This window comes from Dermacentor variabilis, chromosome 4 (genome assembly GCF_050947875.1).
Source record: "Dermacentor variabilis isolate Ectoservices chromosome 4, ASM5094787v1, whole genome shotgun sequence".
Classification (NCBI taxonomy): Eukaryota; Metazoa; Arthropoda; class Arachnida; order Ixodida; family Ixodidae; genus Dermacentor; species Dermacentor variabilis.
Genome location: NC_134571.1, coordinates 47355723 through 47376046, shown reverse-complemented (window position 1 = coordinate 47376046; position 20324 = coordinate 47355723). Strand labels below are relative to the sequence as shown.

At 45.5% G+C, this 20324-nt stretch overlaps 1 protein-coding gene across 1 annotated transcript in view; it reads right to left on the bottom strand.

The window, feature by feature from the left end:
- The window catches only part of LOC142579064 (relaxin receptor 2-like), a 172473-nt gene that overhangs the window by 15958 nt on the left and 136191 nt on the right, over window positions 1-20324 (bottom strand). Inside the window, exons 3-15 of the mRNA XM_075688887.1 lie at window positions 14723-14824; window positions 13581-13695; window positions 11604-11675; window positions 11437-11505; window positions 6001-6072; window positions 5854-5925; window positions 5682-5750; window positions 5495-5566; window positions 3825-3896; window positions 3121-3192; window positions 2955-3026; window positions 2804-2875; window positions 408-837 (exon numbers count right to left, since the gene is read on the bottom strand). Of these exons, the coding sequence (XP_075545002.1) occupies window positions 408-837; window positions 2804-2875; window positions 2955-3026; window positions 3121-3192; window positions 3825-3896; window positions 5495-5566; window positions 5682-5750; window positions 5854-5925; window positions 6001-6072; window positions 11437-11505; window positions 11604-11675; window positions 13581-13695; window positions 14723-14824 (1361 nt within the window). The remainder of the gene's footprint in view (window positions 1-407; window positions 838-2803; window positions 2876-2954; window positions 3027-3120; window positions 3193-3824; window positions 3897-5494; window positions 5567-5681; window positions 5751-5853; window positions 5926-6000; window positions 6073-11436; window positions 11506-11603; window positions 11676-13580; window positions 13696-14722; window positions 14825-20324) is intronic.

Sequence of the window (20324 nt, the reverse complement as noted above, 5' to 3'; positions counted from 1 at the left end):
ACCTTGAAATATAGAGGCCTAAGGCTTTCGCCTTAAGAGACATCAGAGCTATAAGAAAACAAGATTTATTCCGGCTACGTGAGCAGGTGCCAGGAGCACCGGTGTACACCAGCTCAAGCGCATGTGGCTCGAGCTCGGGCGTCTCTGCCCCAACAACAATGGCCATGCCTTAACCATGGTGCAGCCGCTACAAAAGGCATGACCTAATACTGGAATCCTTGTCCCTTGCCATTAAAATTCACATGGTCATTGCAACGGGTTCGTCGTATTCAAAGTGATAAATGAACATGTTAAGGAGGCAAGCACCCAAGCAGGCCAGCACGCGAGCAGACGTGCGCTTAAAGGCATTGCCCTTCGCGGGCCAAAACCTTCGTTGTTCCTCGATATAGCATACACGGGCTGGTCACCTTGATGCAGCGGTACCGCTCGACCGTGATGAGGGATAGGATGAGTACGGACACCTCGCAGGAGACCATGGCGAGCAGGCCGCACAGCGTGCAGTGCCAGGAGGACATCCACTGGTGGGCATGCTTGTTGTACTCGTCGCGGAACGCTACGTCGAGGGAGCCCACGGTGACGAGGTAGACGCCCATGAGGAAGTCGGCCACGGACAGGTTCCGGATGAAAAGCGAGAGTACGCGGTCCTCCTTCTTGGAGAGCAGGCGCCAGGCGAGCACGACGCTGTTGCCGGCGCACGTGGTCAGGGCGACCACCCAGACGGACAGCCGCAGCACGGGCCACACCAGCAGGTGCTCCGTGGACGAGAGACCGTCCGTCTTGGGCGCGCAGATGCGCACGTACGGCGCGTAGCTGCAGTACTGGAACTTCTTGAAGTAGCTGCACCGACATAGAGCAGGCGCGCTCGTTTTGCACGCGAGTGGGCCGTAATTAGAACTTCAAGTACGTGCTTTTATGTCGGTACGTAAGTGTGCGTGTTTATACATGTTTAAGCGCGTTTGTACATGTTCTACTATTTTTTGTGCAGCTTTCTGGGCTTCCGTGCAGAACGTTTATGTTATCGCGCTCTGTGACTGTATTCAATGTTTTTCGGTGTTTTTCGCGATTTCATTTCCATACCACTGTGGCAGATTCGGGTTTGCTACTAATTAGTGGCCTGTGTAGAAGTAGGTTTAGCGAAAGAAGTGTGGAATAAAAGTTGCGGTGTAAGAATGCATGGTAGATCATTCGCTGGCAGCAGTGCTTTCATAGCGCCAGCGATAGCCTGCTCAACAAAAAAGCCATTTTGCTATATTTTGATACAATAACTATATACGGGAGAAAAACCAGTGGCGAAGTTTCGTCTGTACAATGAACTCACAAGACCACGGAGCATGCATTGTGAAGTATTTCCTGTAGACTTATAACTTCCTCCCTTGTTGAAGAGTCCTAACTTATGTCTAGATCTCGCCGAATCTGCTATTGTTCTATACGGTGCTGTTAAATACCGATTTTTAGGGAGGAAATGTTATTCGTTCGATCTAGCTTCCTGTTGCAATTACGGCTAACAAAGAAATATAGGATGCTTAAACAAAAGGGCTGCTAGCCTGTCTAACCTGTCCCCTACACTATGAACATCTTGATGGTGGCTCTGGAAGAAACGTCCAGGACACCTCTATTATGTGTGAAGAGCATGAAAGTTGGCTGGTTGTCACAACTTAAACATGTACTTGCAAACGCTCTTGGTTCACTTGTTTACACGGAATTCCGTCCGAAAAATATGGTAGAGTACACGAGATACTCTGCCCTACTCTGTGTTAAGCAGTGTAGACATTACTGTAAACGTAGACCTGAATTGTTTTGGAAAAACAGCGCCCTCAGCGACGTGGGCAAACAAAGAAATGAGAAGAAACCCTATGCTCATCGCGGTCTACATCATGGACGCTTGTGTGTTCGTGACTGTTTCAAACTCGTTGTGGTTCAACTTGCATTTGCTCTTTATCTTGATATGGGGTGTACAGAACTGTGTTCTGTGGATTTATGACCCTACGATGTGGTTTCTTTAATTTTTTATATATATTTTTATATTGTTGTTTCTGTTATGAGAAAAGGAGTAGCCGTCACCATTATAAGATGACTACGTCTCTCTCTTTTATTTTAATTTCAATAAATAAAAGAAACATTCAGCACCACATTTCATAGGACCAACATGAACTCCCATATTCATCTTGGCCCAGTGGCTGTTTTGTTTAATCAAACATCCAGATTGTGTTTTCAAGCGCTTCACATTGTTTCTTCGCGATAAACATCAAAATTTGTTGTTGTTCTTACGGGGCTCCGCCAACGCAGCATTTGGCACTGAAGGGTAGGCGCCATATTTTCTGGCCCCAAATAAAAGGCGTAGGCTGTGCGAATGGACTGCATGTATTAGGTCACCGTTGCCTTGAAGAAAGCATAGCTGGCGCCAAGCATCGTGAAGAAACTGCCGAAAACTTGACCTCTTGGTCCTCACTTGGGGGCCTTGTTCGCAATATATGGTAAACAGGACTGGTGCGAGGTAACATACGGTTGAGCACACGTCGTAGGCTGCGAGTGTAATCGGTTAAAATTTTTGTCGCTCGCATTCAAAGTTCGTGCCGTTGTCTGGATATGCATTGACTCGAAATAAAAGCGGAAATTCTGTTTTTCTTTCTCTGGTCGGGAAATGCGCATTATCCTATAGCCTGTATCGTTACCCATGGCTTCACCATGTGTATTTAAGACCATCGTCTCGCGTACACCACACTGTACGCCTTGTGCTCTGACGCTTGAATATGTCAGATTATTATTTTTAATAGTTGAAAACAATCAGATAAATTCTACTCACATGAACTCCAGCTTTGGCAAGTGTCGGAAATGCCGGATCTCGATGTTGTTAATTTCTAGGCCGGATAGATTCCTGAGAGAGAAAAAAAAGAAAGCACAGTAGGAGTAACTTGTACATGCAATCTGACAACAACAATGCTGCGGCTACTTACAGTGAGTTGAGGCTTCGAAGGTTGTGAAACAGTGTGACTGGCAGAGTCTTGATTGCGTTGGCTGAGAGGTCACTGTAAGCAATTTTCTTTCTCGTAAATTCGAAACACAGGAGAAAAAATAGGCACGCAGATAATCTACTATAGTGTCGGGAATGCGCCAACTCACATCTTCTTAAGGTCTCGAAGGCCGTGGAACAAGCCAGGACGGACGAACGTTAAAAAATTGACAGCCAGGTCTCTGTATCAGCACGTAAGAAAATAAACTAATGAGCATTTTTAGCCATCGTTCCAGTAATTATTTCTGAACACGCATTATTGAGCTCTTGGTTAATTGATGAGCATGAGGAACGGAAGTGCAGTCTATCACACGCTTTTGTTTTGATTCATTCTTCTCACCACTTTGATGAAGTTGACTGAGCTTAAATCCACTCTGTGAGCAGAGTTCTTTATAATCCTTTACATCTTTAAGAAGATTAAGATTAGATTTTGTATGGCCATTCAAAAAACACTAAACGCAATGCTGCACGGTAAATTACTTTGTGCGACACGTACTGACTGATTTATTAGTCTATCATCTTTCTTTTTAACTGTTAGCTCAACTTTGAAAAAATACAACTCAATTAAGTTCTTGTGGCAAGGTCATCACACAACTAGCTTCATCTTTACAAGACCTGATGTGTTAACGCAGCGATGTAATATACGTCCCAAACCCTACGTTGTTATCTATCACGAATGGTTAAAATAACGCTATTGCATTTTTAGTTTGATTCGTTTGATAATTTCACTACCACTTGAACATGGCGACTTAAGGTTATCTTACAACAGAAGCCTTGCGAGCAACTTCTCTCTTACAAAAGTATATAGACTTACATTTCCAACATCTTCGTGTTATACCTGAACGCTTCTTCATGAACATCCATCAAATGGTTCTCGCGCAAAATTCTGGAATTTCCAGAGAAAATATACTTGGTCAGAACTGCGATTGCAATACGAATGAAGTCGATTTTAAGATATCACGCTTGACGAAAAGTAGGAGGCCACGAACACATTTCTCTAATTTCAAAGGCAAGACTTCTGTGACAGTATGAAAACGTCTCGTATACAACATTCTATTAAAATGCATAGCAAAACACACACCCGCACACACACAAGACAAATCGTAAATTTTATAGGTGCCTGGCCATAAGGCTAAACTGATTGATCCTGTTTTTCAACAAACTTACACACTTCTACCCCTATCACATGTAACCATCAAAGAAACAGAACTATATATTCGGTTCGTTTATTATATGTACGTGTGGCAATTCTAGAATAGCCATGTTTTATTAGTTCGCCCTACATGGAATGATAACGTTGAGAACCAGGAACTCATTTCCTTTCTGCGCGGAACGACATTGCTAAGATGTGAGACAACGCAAATTGAAAGAAGACATTTCTCCTGACAGCAGAAAAAAAAACAGAAACCTATACTGCACTCGGTCATTCTTCGTGTAGCACTATCCACAATACCCGGAAACTAAATGAAAGCAGCAGCAAAGTTTTCAGTAAATAATAACAACTCTAAAACATGGCATGAAAGGTCTATAATGCAAGCAAGTTCCTTATTCTCGGCCGTATTGAGAGAGTCACCTGCTGAGTAGAAGACAGGCGCTGAGGGAAAAAAATATAAAAATAAAGGGAGAACAGGCGTAATCGAAAAGTGGTTTCTTCTGCGTTCATCTTTCTTTTTCCTTGCTTCAAAACCACGTGTCGTCCTTTTCGAAAGGACATCGACCCCGCAGCTCGCGTATAAAGCCTTTCTCTGAACTCCAGAAGAGGCTTAACACTTTCGCCTCTTTGGAGAGCGACCGCGCCAGAGAAACAGAATGTAGGATACGAGCTAGGAAACAATATGTATTCCCTTCGCCAAGAAACCAGCTCCCTTGTTCCCTCTACACAATGCAAGCATCTCGACAATCTACTACATGAGTCACGTGGATTATCGGCAATTTCATTATCTTTAGGATAAATCATAAAAAGTATTAAGGCAAAAGGTGCCAACTTGCGTGAAACGGTCAAATGCTTCAGTACGAATACTAACGAAGGCAGTATTTTTTGTTCTTTATGCTACCAGCTTTAACGTCCATTTAAGTTATGGTCAGGCATTCAATCTGTTAGTCCTACGCCATAATCGGGCTTTTCGCCAAGTTTCTGTTTGAGTTTGTTGAGAGCACGCACATTCGGTGCACTTTGAATGAAAATGATGTGAAGCCTGTGAGCCACCTGTTACTTGTTTATCACTTCCTACACTTGTTGTGCCCCTCTCGGTGGAAGTTGTCAGCTTGCTCCCTCCCTGTTCCCTTTGTGTGTTTGTATGTTTACACCATGAGACCCCACCCATGTTTGTATGTTTCCATACCTAATAATAATAATAATTATTATTATCATCTGTCTTAATAAAGCTGCAAGAAATTCCGGATCATAGACCAGTATTACGCGCAGCAAAGAGAAAGTATTTTGTATGTTTCTAAATTGTCGCTCTGAGCGAAGCGGATACTTACAGAGCTTCCAAATTGAGAAGATTCTCAAATGTGTCGGCATCTATTACTTCAATCTGGTTTCTCTTGAGGTCCCTGGCATAAAATAACAGAGCACGAAGCGATCGGTAAATGTCATTGTTTCAGTATTAAAAGTGGAGCTGCGGACGTATGCGCACGCTCGCTGAGTAAGTTTACTATAGTTACGTACAGCCACGTGAGATATGCCAGCTCCGGAAAGGGCTTGGCTATCCTCTTCAGCCCATTTCCTTCCATGTTCCTAAATGCAGGGAAAAGAATAAAAGAGTAATAAAAATGAGCACTTTACAAACATCGAGAAAGCCACCTAAAACCACGACTTAAATACAATTAGCGAAACTTACAGAATCTCGAGTAGACGTAGGTCTTGAAGAACGTCAAAGTCGAATACGTCTAACCGATTGTACTTCAGTGTCCTGTGAGATGAAAAGGAAGAATATATTGACATCTCTCAACACATCTGCTTACAAAGGCTTCTTTTTTGAACTTACAGCCAGACTAAGTTGAGGAGGCCGCTAAACGAATTTACTTCTATATGAGAAATGTTGTTGTTTTCGATGGTCCTGCAAAACAAAACAAAAAAGAAGCAATACAGACGTCAAATATCTTCAAACAATACAGACACCAACTAAGAAAGCTCGAGATGCATGCCTCATCTAGTAGGTCCATACAATGGTATCAGATTATATGCAAACGTTTTATCCGAACGTGAAGCCAGGTAATTTCTTCATTCAAAACGAGAAAAACATCGTAGACTAAAATTTCCACAGTATCATCATCAAATGGAGTGGTTCACAAAAGTTTACGAATGGTACAAAAATATCATCATCACCAATGGCTCATATCCGAAAAAATATTTTGTAATGGCTCGTGCCCTCGTAGAGAGAGGGAGATAAACGGGATGGGAAAGGCAGGGAGGTTAACCGGATAACATACTGGTTTGCTACCCTGCACTAACGGAAGGGTACGGGGAAATGAAGGACGGAAGAACGGCGGAGAGAAAAAGCAAGCAAATGAAAGAAAAACATAGGGAAGGTCGTGAACATCCATGAGAATTGCAGTCTCTCCAACAGTCACACCAAAGTGCGCCGCCCACAATGACCTCACGAACCGCGGATGGGACGACGACTGAGGATCGCCAAGTCATAGTGATGCTGAAGTCACTTATGGACGCCATGCGCATTCTACTGAGCAGCATGAAAACCCCGTCGGCACAGAGCGCACTGCAGGTGCTGGACACCTTGAGTCCGGTGCTTGCGGCTCTAGGGTAAAACCATGGCACGAGAGATGCCGTCGTTTCAAGAGGAGGTCAAGCATGCATCTGTCTTGCAGTGGAACGCCAGAGGGCTTAAGTCACGCATGTCCGACTTTAGACAGTTTGTCTTTACGCACCAGTTCCCCATTATCGTGATTTGCGAGCCCAACCTGTCAGCTCCCATCAGACTGTCCGGGTATGAGTGCTTTATGTCCTCTACCTACGGAGAGTGCAGCAAGGTTGTTGTGTTTATACGCCGTGACTTGACTTATGTACATCACCCAGTGCCTCCTGACGAAGCAAATCAATACGTTTGCTTAACAGTGAAGAAGAAAAAGCTCACGTTTACAATTCTTGGAGCCTATATATCTCCAGCAAGCCGTCTAGATTGTGAGCGCCTACGGGGAATTTTGACATCGACTCCAGAGCCGTGGGTGCTCACTGGTGACTTTAACGCCCACCATTATCTATGGGGAAGCTCCAAAGTTAACTCTAGAGGCAGAACGTTGGTGTCCTTTGCTTCTGAACGGGAATTTTGCTTGTCGAATGATGGTAGCCCCACTTATCTGCGTGGATCAGCGTATAGCAGCTGCTTGGACCTAACCTTCGTGTCACGGTCGCTTTCGAGAAGAGTGCACTGGTTTTCCGATTTAGAAACACGGGGTAGCGACCACATCCCAACCTATTTGAAGATCGAAGGTTTGACTAGTTCCAAGTCTTCCAGAACCGTCCAGTGCACCGATTGGCCTAAATACAAAATAATAATGGAAGACTGTTGTCGTGACGGCACCTCTTATAACCTACAGGGCGCGATAAAGGATGCCATACAAACAACCACGCATCTGCTTTCGAGGAGTTCTTCCCGCACCGATTTCGACATTGAACTAGCAAAACTTCGCGCCATTCGCCGTCGTGCGGAGCGAAGATATAGACGCACGAAGTCAAATCATGATTTGAGATTGGCTAGACGAACACAAAAGAAAATACAGCGTCACATGAACAAGCTGGCTTCGCGACAATGGGCATCCTTTTGCGAGTCCCTGGATCCGCGAAAACCTTTGTCGCTTATATGGAGGACTGTTCGTGGCCTTCGCACAACCTCTGGTCAGCGCCACCCGTTTAAATCTTTGGCACTTTATCTACAATGTAGAGATATTGACGTCGCTGAATCTTTCTGCAGAAAGATTGCTGGCGAGGCAAATTCCGATGGAACGGGTACGGGAACGCTCGACGACCCACTGTTCTCACGCGATCCCCGCATGGAATGCCCTTTTTCTATGGAAGAACTGGAAGCTGCGCTGGCTTTGTGCAGGCGTTCTTCAGCGCCAGGACCTGACGGCATTACATACCGTGCCCTGTGTAACCTAGGAGACCAAGCTCGGAAAGCACTCTTGCTCCTATACAACAACTCCTGGCAGACGGGTACGGTTCCGCAAGAGTGGAAGTCAACTCGCCTCATTCCACTTCTCAAAGCTGGCAAGTCGCCTTTGGACATTTCCTCATACCGTCCGATCGCACTTGCCAGCTGTGTCGGAAAAACTATGGAAAGAATGGTTTTAACACGTCTGGAATGGTACTTAGAGTACTATGAAATCTATCCACAAGCTATGGCCGGATTCAGACGGGGCCGTTCGTCAACAGACAGCGTTGTTGACTTGATAACATTTGTGCAACACCAAAAGGCCTGTAAGCGACTATCTGCTGCTCTGTTTCTAGACGTTAAAGGAGCTTATGATAATGTCACCCATGAAGCCATCCTTAGCACGTTGGAAGCCGTCGGACTTGGTGGTAAGATGTATATGTGGGTGTGCAACTACTTACAGAGGAGACCATTCTACATGCACACAGAAAATGGCCCGACGTCCGAGCATTACGGTAGCCGAGGAGTCCCTCAAGGAGGAGTGCTTAGCCCGACTCTTTTCAATCTCACCCTCAGTGGATTAGTTTACAACCTGCCAAGCACCGTACGACTTTCCATCTATGCGGACGACATCTGCATTTGGGCATCAGGTGTGACACGACTTCAGCTTCGTGCTCGGCTTCAGAAGGCAGCCACAATGACATCTTGCTACCTTCGTCAACAAGGACTTGAAATTTCATGCGGAAAGTGCGCAATGGTGGCATTCACGAGGAAGCCAATGTCTGGTTACGGCGTATCTATTAACGGACAACTTATACCATACAGCAGAAGCCACAGGTTCTTGGGAGTCGTAATTGACAGAGACCTGTCTTGGACTCCGCACGTCAATTACGTGAAAAAGCGGCTGACTGCTATCTGTCACCTGTTCAGGTTCCTTGCAGGAAAAAGTTGGGGAGCATCTATACACGCTATGTTACAGTTGTACATGGCGTTGTTCGTTGGATTCCTGCGATACAGCCTGCCTGCAATATCCAACACCTGCAAGACTAACCTGCGTACGATTCAGAGTATTCAAGCCCAAGCCCTTAAGATATGTCTTGGCTTACCACGCAGTGCATCAACGGCTGAAACCATTGCCCTAGCGCAGGATTACCCGATCACGACGCACATTGCCGTTGAGACAATGCGTATGCATCTCAGGCATTATGCTAGGACCCCTTCCCACCACTTGGCGAGCCTCACTGCTGCAAGGCCCTGCTCGACATTTAGCGGTATTGTCAGTGCACATCGTGCGTCGTTTACCTCAGGGTACGCACCTGCGGCCAAGCCAGCGTTTCCTCCGTGGTGTTTGAGCCGTCCACAAGTTGAGATAACGATTCCAGGACTACAGAAGAAGACAGATCTACCGGCCCCTGCTCTAAAACAGCTGAGCTTACTTCTTCTGCATGAAAAGTACAGTAACCACGTGCACATCTATACCGACGGATCGACTACGTCGTGCAGTTCTGGTGGTGCCGTGGTTATACCAACTCGAGGAATGACACTGCGGTTCAAGACATCGCATGTCACGACCTCAACGGCGGCAGAACTAACAGCCCTGCGTCGAGCACTGGAATTCATTGATTCGGAAAGACCCAGAAAATGGGCTGTGTTCTGTGATTCAAAACCGGCATTACAGTGCACGCAGTCAGTTCTCCGACACGGATGTCATGACCAATTGACATACGAAGTCGTGAAACTTCACCACGATGTCCAACAAAAAGGCCACGAAGTCGTTTTTCAGTGGGTACCTGGCCACTGTGGAATCAGTGGCAATGAGTCCGCCGATAACGCTGCTCGCACAGCTCATCAAGAAGAGCACAGCATTCCGATTCCGCTTTCGAGGACTGACGCTGCAAGGCAGCTTCGACACCTGGCACGTAGCCTCACAGTGACCGACTGGAACTCGCAAAACTTACGACTTACACGACTACATCGACTAAACCCCTCCCTGCAGCTCCGACCTCCACCCGGACTTCCTCGACGTGAAGCTACGCTTCTCTGTCGCCTTTGGTTAGGAGTGGCCTTCACAAAGGCATACTCTACATTAATTGGGGTGACTGACAGTGCAGCATGCGAGGTCTGTGGCACCGAAGAAAACATCGACCACCTGCTGTGCCACTGTCCAAGATATGCTCTAGAGCGACAAGAACTTGCCAAAGCTTTCCAAAAACTGGACAATCGGCCGCTTTCTGTGCAGGTGCTGCTGGAACACCGCCCCCATCGCCCATCGGCCCATAAAGCGGTGAAGGCACTTTTGTGTTTCTTAAGGACGACGGGTTTGTGCGACCACCTGTGACTATTAAGGCAATTTCTGTAAAACCGCACGCGTCAGCGAACTTGCCACAATTTGATTCTTTCCTTCCCTCCTCTCTCTCCCTGTGATCTTTGCTTTCCCCTTTCCCATTCCCCCGGTGTAGGGTAGCCAACCGGACGTTATTCTGGTTAACCTCCCTGCCTTCTTTTTTTCTCTTTCCTCCTCCTCCTCCAACAGGTCACTCGAGCGTAAAAATTTCAAGAGTGCCTTAACTGTCTCGTGGTGTGACGACTGTATAGGTTGGCCTTCCCGGCCGTAAGCAAGCAGAGATGCAATGGCCGAATATGAATGAAGACACGAAAGAAAAAAAGAACGAAGGAAATAAAGAAAGGAAGTATCAACATCAGGAATGGCTCATTGCACCCGTAAGCGAGCAAAGATGCAGTGGCTGAATATGAAAGAAGAAACGAAAAAAAAAAACAAGAAAGAAGGAACGAAATAAAGAACCAAAGAAAGAACGAAATAACCTTTTAGATAGTGCAGTAGGTGCTCGCATGCGTCGTTGAGGAGATTGACCTACAGCGCAATACGTTTACTCCACACTACAGCTCGTTATGTCTTGCAAGAAGTCTGACCCCTCCGATCAGATAACTGAATGCATTGCCACGTGTGCAGCAGGCTTTCGCGTTCACGTGTCACAGGAGTGTAACATGCTGCCGATTTTTTTTTTTTTCATTTGCCCAAACGCTCCGAGACCAGTGGTGACTAGAGAATCAAATTTGGTCGCAGTCACCTTAGTGTCTGTAGGTCTTTTCCAATTATTTACCAGATTCGTGACGTTAATTCGACAAAAACGTGTTTGACGAGTGGGAACAAGCAACAGAGACAAACATTCGTGTCATCATTAAAACAAAAAACCTATCAAAAGGTTAGCTATACCAAAACAACCACGAAGCATTCTAATGCATTTTTAAGCATCAGAACAGCTTTTAAGATAGAGCTGAAAATCACATTACATGATTCGTAGCATGTCCAGCCCACGAAACGCTCCAGGTTGTATACCAGTAATAGAGTTTACAATCATCCTGAAAAAAAAATTTGCACCACCTGTTAGTACCACTCGCAGAATGGCGCTTTCATGTGGAAATGTTATAGTCCTGCTGCTAAGCAGAGTCGCACTCACAGGCTTGTTAAATTCGTGTAGCCGTAGAATGCGCCCGAAGGCAGAATTCCCATGCTGTTGTTTGTAAAAGTACTGGAAACACGGAAATAAAATACACAGTTAAGTTGTTGTTGCCACTGATGCCGCTGTATGTGCTGTCGTAGTTGAACGTAACGATAACTATCAATTGTTTGCATCAGAGCGCATAGTAAATGTTAGTGAAGACTAGCAGAAGCTGTCCGCAACGACAGCTTGATTGAGCCGCAAGCAGGAACTACATTGACGCCTTGATATGTTTAAAACTGTTCCAAACAAAAAAATCCTACTCTCTTGCAAGAAAGCCCTTGCATGTTCAGTATTTTAAAACAAAATTGACAGGAAAGTGTTTGCCATTTGTGTTAATTCAAAAAACGAGAAAAAGAAACTAATATAACCTAAACCGGTTCCATAGCAATCCGAATATTATGCGCCTATAAGGTTGAGCGCGCCTTGCTTTTGGTACTAAAAAGCCAAGTTAGTTTGCGTTCACAGGATTTGTAGGCCATATTTATATGCGTACAAATGCTGCGTTAGCAAACTCTCAACTAGTCATCGTCTCTTAAAACCAAGAACGTCGACTTAGCTGTTTAGGTATAATCATAGTGTTGTAGGACACTGCGGAAGCGCAGGCTTAGTGGTTATTTAAAGTACATCATTGGATGAGTAATATGTTGTAACGGCATGTGACATGCTGTAGACGACCAGGCTTTCATATCCTAATGTACGGGGCGAAAAAAGGCTGCGTGCGGTGGTAACGTATGAAAACATTATTACTCAAATCGTGAGCAACGTTTCAACAGTTATTTATCATCAGCTTGTGCTTCGTTGCTCGGACAATACAACTTTCCACACGCGAAGCACGTTTTTTTTCCGGGGACAGTGGCCTCTTCGGCAGTGAGTAGGGCAGCCTCGCCAATTTACCGAACATCGAAGCGCTCAAGCGGAAGAAATGGCACACATCGCTGCAAGGTCAGATCACTCGCAACAACACGCATCGTGCACGGCACATAACCATCAAACGGGGTTTCGCGAAGTTGCGAAGCAACCGCGACATGCAGTCGAAACGGAAGAATGCAAACACCTGAGAACGTGACTCTTCTACGGCAAACGCTGCTTTCGCGTGTAGCATCTTACACGTACCATGTTTTTTTTTTCGCACTCTTCACATTTGGCGACATAGCGCAGACGACGGAACGTGGCAAAAAAAAAAAAAATCACCGGACAGGCAAATGCGCTGACTGCCAACTGATTCTTTATTCGAAGCAGCATAATAATATAAGGCAGACGACACAAAGGGCACAACGCTATCGGTGACTCAGCTGGCCGGCCGGCACAATAAAGCAGTTAGAAATCAATGCGAAAGTCATACTTGATGCTAAACACGGCTAAACGCGACCCCACCATAGTGTACGTAAACCAACAAGGCCAGCTAAGAGCCCCCGTATAAACACAGCCTACTCACGCACTCGGTAATAAGGCTCAGAAGTTCAAGAACGAGCTAGACTTCATTTCTGTAATGTAGGGCTCCGCATGTAAAAAGACAATTGCAGGTCCAACAGACTTTTCGCCCAAGCAGCCCGCCTCCTCCTCTTGTGATCGTCTAATTTTTTGCCAAACTTTCTTTATCTTTGTCTATATATACCAAAATAGCATTACATGTCCTGCTATTTTCATCGCTGCCTCGTGCACGATTGCTTTACGATTGTTCCTTGTGTTGCGTTTTCGAAATCCCTCATAACTTTCCTGCCGTCACAAAATAAAGCCAGTCGAAAGTTTGCGCTCGGCGTGTACGTCGGTGTTTCTGTTCACGTATCGTCTTCTTCACGCAGTTTAAAATATTGCAGAGAAATTGGGTTTGTGATTAACCTTCAACACAGTGCAGGCGGCTACTCAGAAAACTATGAAATGTGCCATTAGGCGAGCAACAATGAAACAAATCAAGCATGCGGAAACTCTTACAGACGGGTGACATCGGGTATTGCCCTCGGGACCTGGGTAAGGTTCGAATTTTGGCAGAACACTCTGCTCTTTGAGTGGAGATCACAGTAACAAGCCTTTGGGACATCTGTGCGATCTGAAAGCGAGGCAATGAAAATAGTAAGCGGGATCATCACCAGTCATTATCACCATCAGCAGAAGCAGCCTTTTTCTTTTCTGCTGCAGTACGAAGGCCTCTCCCAGCGATCGGAGATCACGTCTGTATTGCACAAGCCGATTCCAACTTGCCCCTCCAAATTTCCTAATTTCATCACCCTGCCTAATCTTCTGCCGTCCTCGACTGCGCTGCCTTCCCTTGGCACTCATTCTGTAACTTTAATCTCTCTCTCTCTCTTAATGTCAGCCACAATATCGGCTATCCCTTCTTGCTCTCTGATACATACCGCTCTATTCCTGTCTCTTAACGTTACGCCTATCGTTTTTCATGCCATCGCTACTTGCGCGATCCTTAACTTCATCTCGAACTTCATTGTTAACTTCTAAGTTTCTGCCCAGTATGATAACACCGATAGAATGCAATGACTGCATAATTATCTTTTCAACGACAGTAATAAGCTCCCAGTCATCACCAGTACATTAATAAAATTAACAAGGCTGAAAATCATATTAGTACAAGCACGTTCTGAAGTTTACGCAGTTTGTATTTGGTATGCTACCATGATAGGTTACGTTCTGCAGCCCTGTAAGGCTTTCCGATGAGCCATGGCCCTTGTATTGCTGTTGCAACGTGGTTATTCTTTAACGTTCTCAACGTAGATAAAATAACATTGTGCTTTTTTGAGCTGTTCGTTTCATCTTTAATAAAGGGAAAATCAGACATCCACCCGTTCGTAGCAATTGCTACAAAGGAGACCCATACGGGTTCCTCAAAACAAAAGCCTCAGAGTTGAAGAAGAATTCGTCCTGGTCCGGGACTCGAACCAGGGACCACCGCATTTCCGCGGCAGCCGCTCGTTTCATCTTTCTGTCATAATAAGACCCCGATCAACAACTGCTTCTTTGTAATCGGCGCTTCACAAAAAAAGTAGAATGTTCTAAAGCAAAGTGATCGATTCCGGCGATGGTAAGAAAAAAGAATAAAAGAAAAAAAGTTGGTGCCTTACTGCAGGAGAACCGAGGAGACGAGTCCTGTGTCCTGCTGACATTGTGCGCACTCCAGTTCAACAACACGCCTAGGACCGCTGAGAGGCCTCCGTGCAGGTCAGCTGAAATCAAGTAGGCAAGAAAAGCGCGGTTACAGTCAGCGCATTTGTAAACAACGCAGTTTCTGATCACATTATTTTTTTTCACTTAGAGGTAACATACAAGAGTTTGTACTGCGAAATAGCATAATAAGTAGCAGAGCAATTCCTTTTGGAAGCAGCCGAGTTTCGTTTCGTTCGTTCGTTCGTTCGTTCGTTCGTTCGTTCGTTCGTTCGTTCGTTCGTTCGTTCGTTCGTTCGTTCGTTCGTTCGTTCGTTCGTTCGTTCGTTCGTTCGTTCGTTCGTTCGTTCGCTCGCTCGCTCGTTCGTTCGTTCGTTCGTTCGTTCGTTCGTTCGTTCGTTCGTTCGTTCGTTCGTTCTTTCGTTCTTTCGTTCTTTCTTTCGTTCGTTCGTTCGTTCGTTCTTTCGTTCGTTCGTTTGTTCTTTCGTTCTTTCGTTCGTTCGTTCGTTCGTTCGTTCGTTCGTTCGTTCGTTCGTTCGTTCGTTCGTTCGTTCGTTCGTTTGTTCGTTTGTTCGTTTGTTCGTTCGTTTGTTCATTCGTTTGTTCATTCGTTTGTTCGTTCGTTCGTTCGTTCGTTCGTTCGTTCGTTCGTTCGTTCGTTCGTTCGTTCGTTCGTTCGTTCGTTCGTTCGTGTTTTTTTTTTTGCTTTTTGGGTGCACCCCTACCATCCCTGATGTTGAAATAAAGGTTAAAAAAATGTATGAGAGATTACAGTAGACTTACATAACCATAGCAAAAAAAAGTAAATGGATCGCTTACTGGATTTCGACAAAAATGGGAATTGACCGAACTTTTTTTTTCTTTTATAATGTGTTTTGTCTGCAAACATGAGCAGGTACGATCTAGTATAACCTGGTCAGGAAATGCATTAGGCCTCTCGCTTTACACATCGAGTAATATATATCACAGACGGCGTGTCATGGATCCCTCATTGGCACGTTCATTATACGGCAGGGTTTTCACCGCAAGCTTAGACTTATTTAAAAGGGAAAGGGTGTGAAATCGAATTTCACATGGTAACTCTTATCTAGTGTGGATACTTTTAACATTGATGAGCACATACAGTTAGAAGTTGCGCGCTACACCTGGTTTTATCAGACGTTTTTAAAAGCAGGGTGTTGTAACTTTAGAAATTGTCGCTCAATAATGGCAATATGGACAACCTTTATGAAGCTCACCGCAGTCACAGTTTACAGAAAGGGTCACGCACACCACACAAGAGTTCTGCAGACTGCACGCCACGCGTTTCACATCCTAGCAACAGCCACCCTGAAAAGCAGGCTTCGCCGCACTTCTAAGAACACCGAAAATTGGAGTGCGGTGACGACGACGTCGCAGGAACAGCTCGGGGAAGCGCGATTAGCAATGAAGCGCCGGTCAAAAGGCGCTTGCTTACTGCATGCATGATATTAATTTTTAAAAAACACGCATATTGTGAGGTTTTGCAAAGAGCGCGCTGTGGCTGCCACACTCGTCTTCTAGCTTATCCGTAGCTCCTACTCCCCGAACAGCTTATAGGAATATCACGAAATTCAACGCTCGCACCCGTGTCGATGATAAACGTCGGTGACAATCTCTAGGTTATGTCTTAGCTCAGAGATTACATAAAGGTTCGCAAGCAGGAGGCGACTGCATGTTCCTCCATAAAAATCTTTATTGAAACAATTCTTGTAGGCTCCTAAGTTAATTGTCAACGACACGTGGCCGAAGCTACAACATTTTCTCTTAAGGGGCACTAAATAGAAACACATAATCAGTTTAGAATGATAAAGTACTTTCAGTGGTCTATGTTTGTTGACTTAGCGGTAAGAGGTTGGTTGCTTCAAGAGAAAATTAGGGTCCTTTTTTTTTTCTCAGGTACCCAAGACCGGTGCGTCACTGTGACGTCATGGATTTGAAAATATCTTATCCGTAGTTTTGCCTATTGTGACTCTAAAATCTTCTCCAAACTTGACCACCCCATCTTTTCTCCATCACCTCCTTTTCTCTCTTTCCCTTCGCCTGCACGACGAAGGCTTCCATGTCACAACCAGAACTCAACGCAAAAGCGACACTAGGTTTCCAAACACAAAGGATGACTGAAAGGTGTGTTGGAGATTTCTAACGTAAGGGGCTGGTGCATTGAAAATCAGATAAATCAAAGAAGACATTGGCAGTCGAAGTACGGACGGCCAAATCACAATCTATAACAGAGGTGGGGGGGCGGGGGGGGGGAAGCTGCTCGATGCTTCATAGGATGCTCCGGAAGCCGGAAGTAAGCCTATGTCATGTTCGCCCAGTAACGAGTCTACGACATCGAAGACGTGTTCCATCGAAACCACGCTGGCTTGCCAAGGACTGTCGCCTACGCGTGCCCTTTAAGAGCTGAGGAAGTCAGTCGGAACTCGATCAAGATCCTTCGTACAATCGAAAGGTCTCCGGCGTGGTGACCTTTCCGGTCGAACCCTTTGTCGTCTCGGAGGAGCCGTCGTCTCGCGGAGGCGCCGCCTCTCGCGCGAAGCGCATCTTGGCAAGTTGGTCGCAACGGTCATTAAAAGGCAGATGCGCCGACCAGGGTGCGTCGTGATATACGACGAAGGGACGCCCCCGACAGACCACAATGAGCCGCCGGCTGGCCTCATACCAGACGGCAGCCGCAGGCGTGTGGGGCTACGGAGAAGGAGCGAAGTAGCTCGTGCGATTTCTGCGATGGACTGGCTCCGATCCACCTTTAGCCTCTGCCAGAGCCGCGGCGAACGCGGCACACCGAAATACGCGACCGCGGCGAGGCCATGATGAATCGCCCCGCGCCGATATGTCCACAGCGTATATACCCTTCGGCGTTTCCTCTCCGTGTGCCGTGTGTGCTACAACTATAAGCTCGCTCGGTCCTTTCGATGACTATACGGCACCGAACGTGAGCGCGTTCGCGATCGAGTATAGGGCGGCTCCGAACAGTCGCAGTCATGTGTTCGCCCGTGTGTGGGGCTCATCAATCTCTGCCAGCGATTTCTGCATCTGTTTTGCGGCACCACAGCAACCAGCGAGCGGACGTATATAGCGTAGGCGCCGGTCATTACGTCGGCCACAGCGTTCACGTGATCAGTCGGATAATGAAAGGGAGCCCCGTGCACGGTTATAGAGCGTGGTTTGGCCCAGGTGAAAGACATCATGTGCCACACTATGCTAGCTTTTGTCGCAAACTGGTGCAGTACACAAGGGTATTTGGAGCGTGTGAAATAAAACAAAATCTTCCATTTTTTTTCCATGCTTTCAGGGCGTAGCGTTGACGCTTAGGAGCCGCTTTCTGTACGCGTCACGAACTGCTAGAACCATCGGCATGCACAACGGGAACATGTGTGGCGGCCGCGTATGACTGGACTTCCAGTCGTTTATTATTCTGTAGGACATAACCTGCCAATGCTTCCGAGTTCAAGTTCAATTATCGCTGTCCCTTGGAAGGCTATAGCGGAAGAATGCTTTTGTAAGGATATGCGACATGACTTCAATGAGCGCAAAGCCAAATTGTTTTCAAGAATTTGCATTGAATACAACGATCTGCTTACTTCACCGACACATCTTTAGCAGAGGGAGAACCTAAGGAGCAAATGTTTGATAATCATTGATTAACTAATAATTATCTACTATTCACTAAGTCATTGCGTAAGCTATCAACTCAGGACGGTTCTTGGAACGTTAGAACTGTAGCATGTTACTTATTAGGAATCCTGCTACTAACAACATTTCCGATAAATTATTTCTTGAAAAATTTGATTAACCGCATTACAGCTCCGCGTGCCTTTCTGCCACCGTGTGCAAAGAAGACGTTGCGGAAAGTAATAAGCGGGGCGTCCTTTCAGTTTTCTCCAAGATTGAAGAGAGATATCAGGGATCGTCCAACTGTATTTGCAGCGACCCAGTGCCACATCGGGTCCATGAAGGACTCTGTAGGGGAGGCGTACTTAATTTTTTTTCACCCCGCGAAATTGCCAAGCCTTAACCCACAGGTGTTTATGTGTAGCGCCTCAACTGCAATACAGTAGCCTTGGCCGGGTATGGAACCGGTGAGGCCGTGCTCAGTTACAGAGCGCCAGAACCCTAGAGCAGCTGTGTTTGAAGGAAACAGGGACCTCTCGAAACTAACGTTATAGCTTCAATATTTCTACTCAGCGGACATGCTTTCTGCACTGATGAGCTTCGATTCCGCAATTGCAACAGACCAACATTACGATTAAATTTGAACTCTCGTCGCGCGTCGAACTCTCTTTGCACCTTTCTCTTCTCGGCAGCAACAACGGCCTGGAAAAAAAAAGGCGTCCTCTGCTGTGAAATGTTTGCAAGCTATAACAATAAACAATTTTGTCTTTTTTTTATGTCGGAGCGCCGGGTGAGTCGCGTGTCATACGAAAACTTGGCGCATTACAACTTAAAACTCGATCTTAAATTCCAAACACTAAGCAACGAATGAAAAATGTTTACGTAATAATTTACTGGCGTAAACAAAGTAATTTGTGATCACATAACTGCAGAAATTCAATTTGAAGTTTATTGAATATACGGGCTTCATTTCCGTCTTTACATCTTTTGTTTCTTCTTTTTCGTGTCCTGCCATACTCTTGGCTAATCTCTTCAGATAAAGAATAAATAGTACATTTTCAGTAGAATGAGGCACTAACCTTGTAAAGCGATAGCGGAAGAAAGTCAATTGTGAAATCAATGAAAACGCACAAAAGTACTTCACCACGCTACGTACTTTCCGACATGGCTGATAAGTTGGCAAGCCTAGATGTATCTATTGTGACTGAAACTTTTTTTTTCTGCAGACTCGTTTTGTAATTCTATCCATTGACACTCCAAAAGCACTCCACTTTTGTGCGCCAGAAGACGGGTCCAATTTCGTCTTACGTAGGAGAAAATGGAGGTTATTTCGCAAAGGTTGGAGTCAATATCTGCTGAGCAGATCGTTTTCTTCTCAATGCTTATACCACACGCTGCTTTTTTTGAGCGTGTTTCTGTTTGAGGCTGACATTACCAAGTCTGTCTGAATTGGAAGCTTATGCCCATGCCATCTTTTCAAGCAGCTTGCCGTCCAAGCAGATGACCAGACCGCACGAAACCGAATTGTCAAAACTGAGTGGAATAGTAGAAGCCCTAGAAATGGTCTGGCCAGTGCAAGTGCTTTCGCCAGCCGTGTTTTCAGAACTGATGATGTCTCTATCTTGTGGCTTCTAAATGTTATGGGCTTGCCAGTCTGCTTCCAGCTTTAAGGGATACCATATACAAGGTGTCCTAGCAATGATGAATCCCATTTTTTTTTATACGGGCCATTCTACGCGAAGACAACTAAGTGCGTATTGTTAACAGTCGAGCAGACTCACTTTATTAATTATTTGCAGTTAGCCAACTTTTACTTACTACTCTGAATGCACTGCTGTCAGTGAAGAATTTGTAGGAAATCGAAAGTAATTTGACGCTCGCATGTTTTAGGCCAGTTACTTCCTGCCCGTTTATTTGTTCAGGATA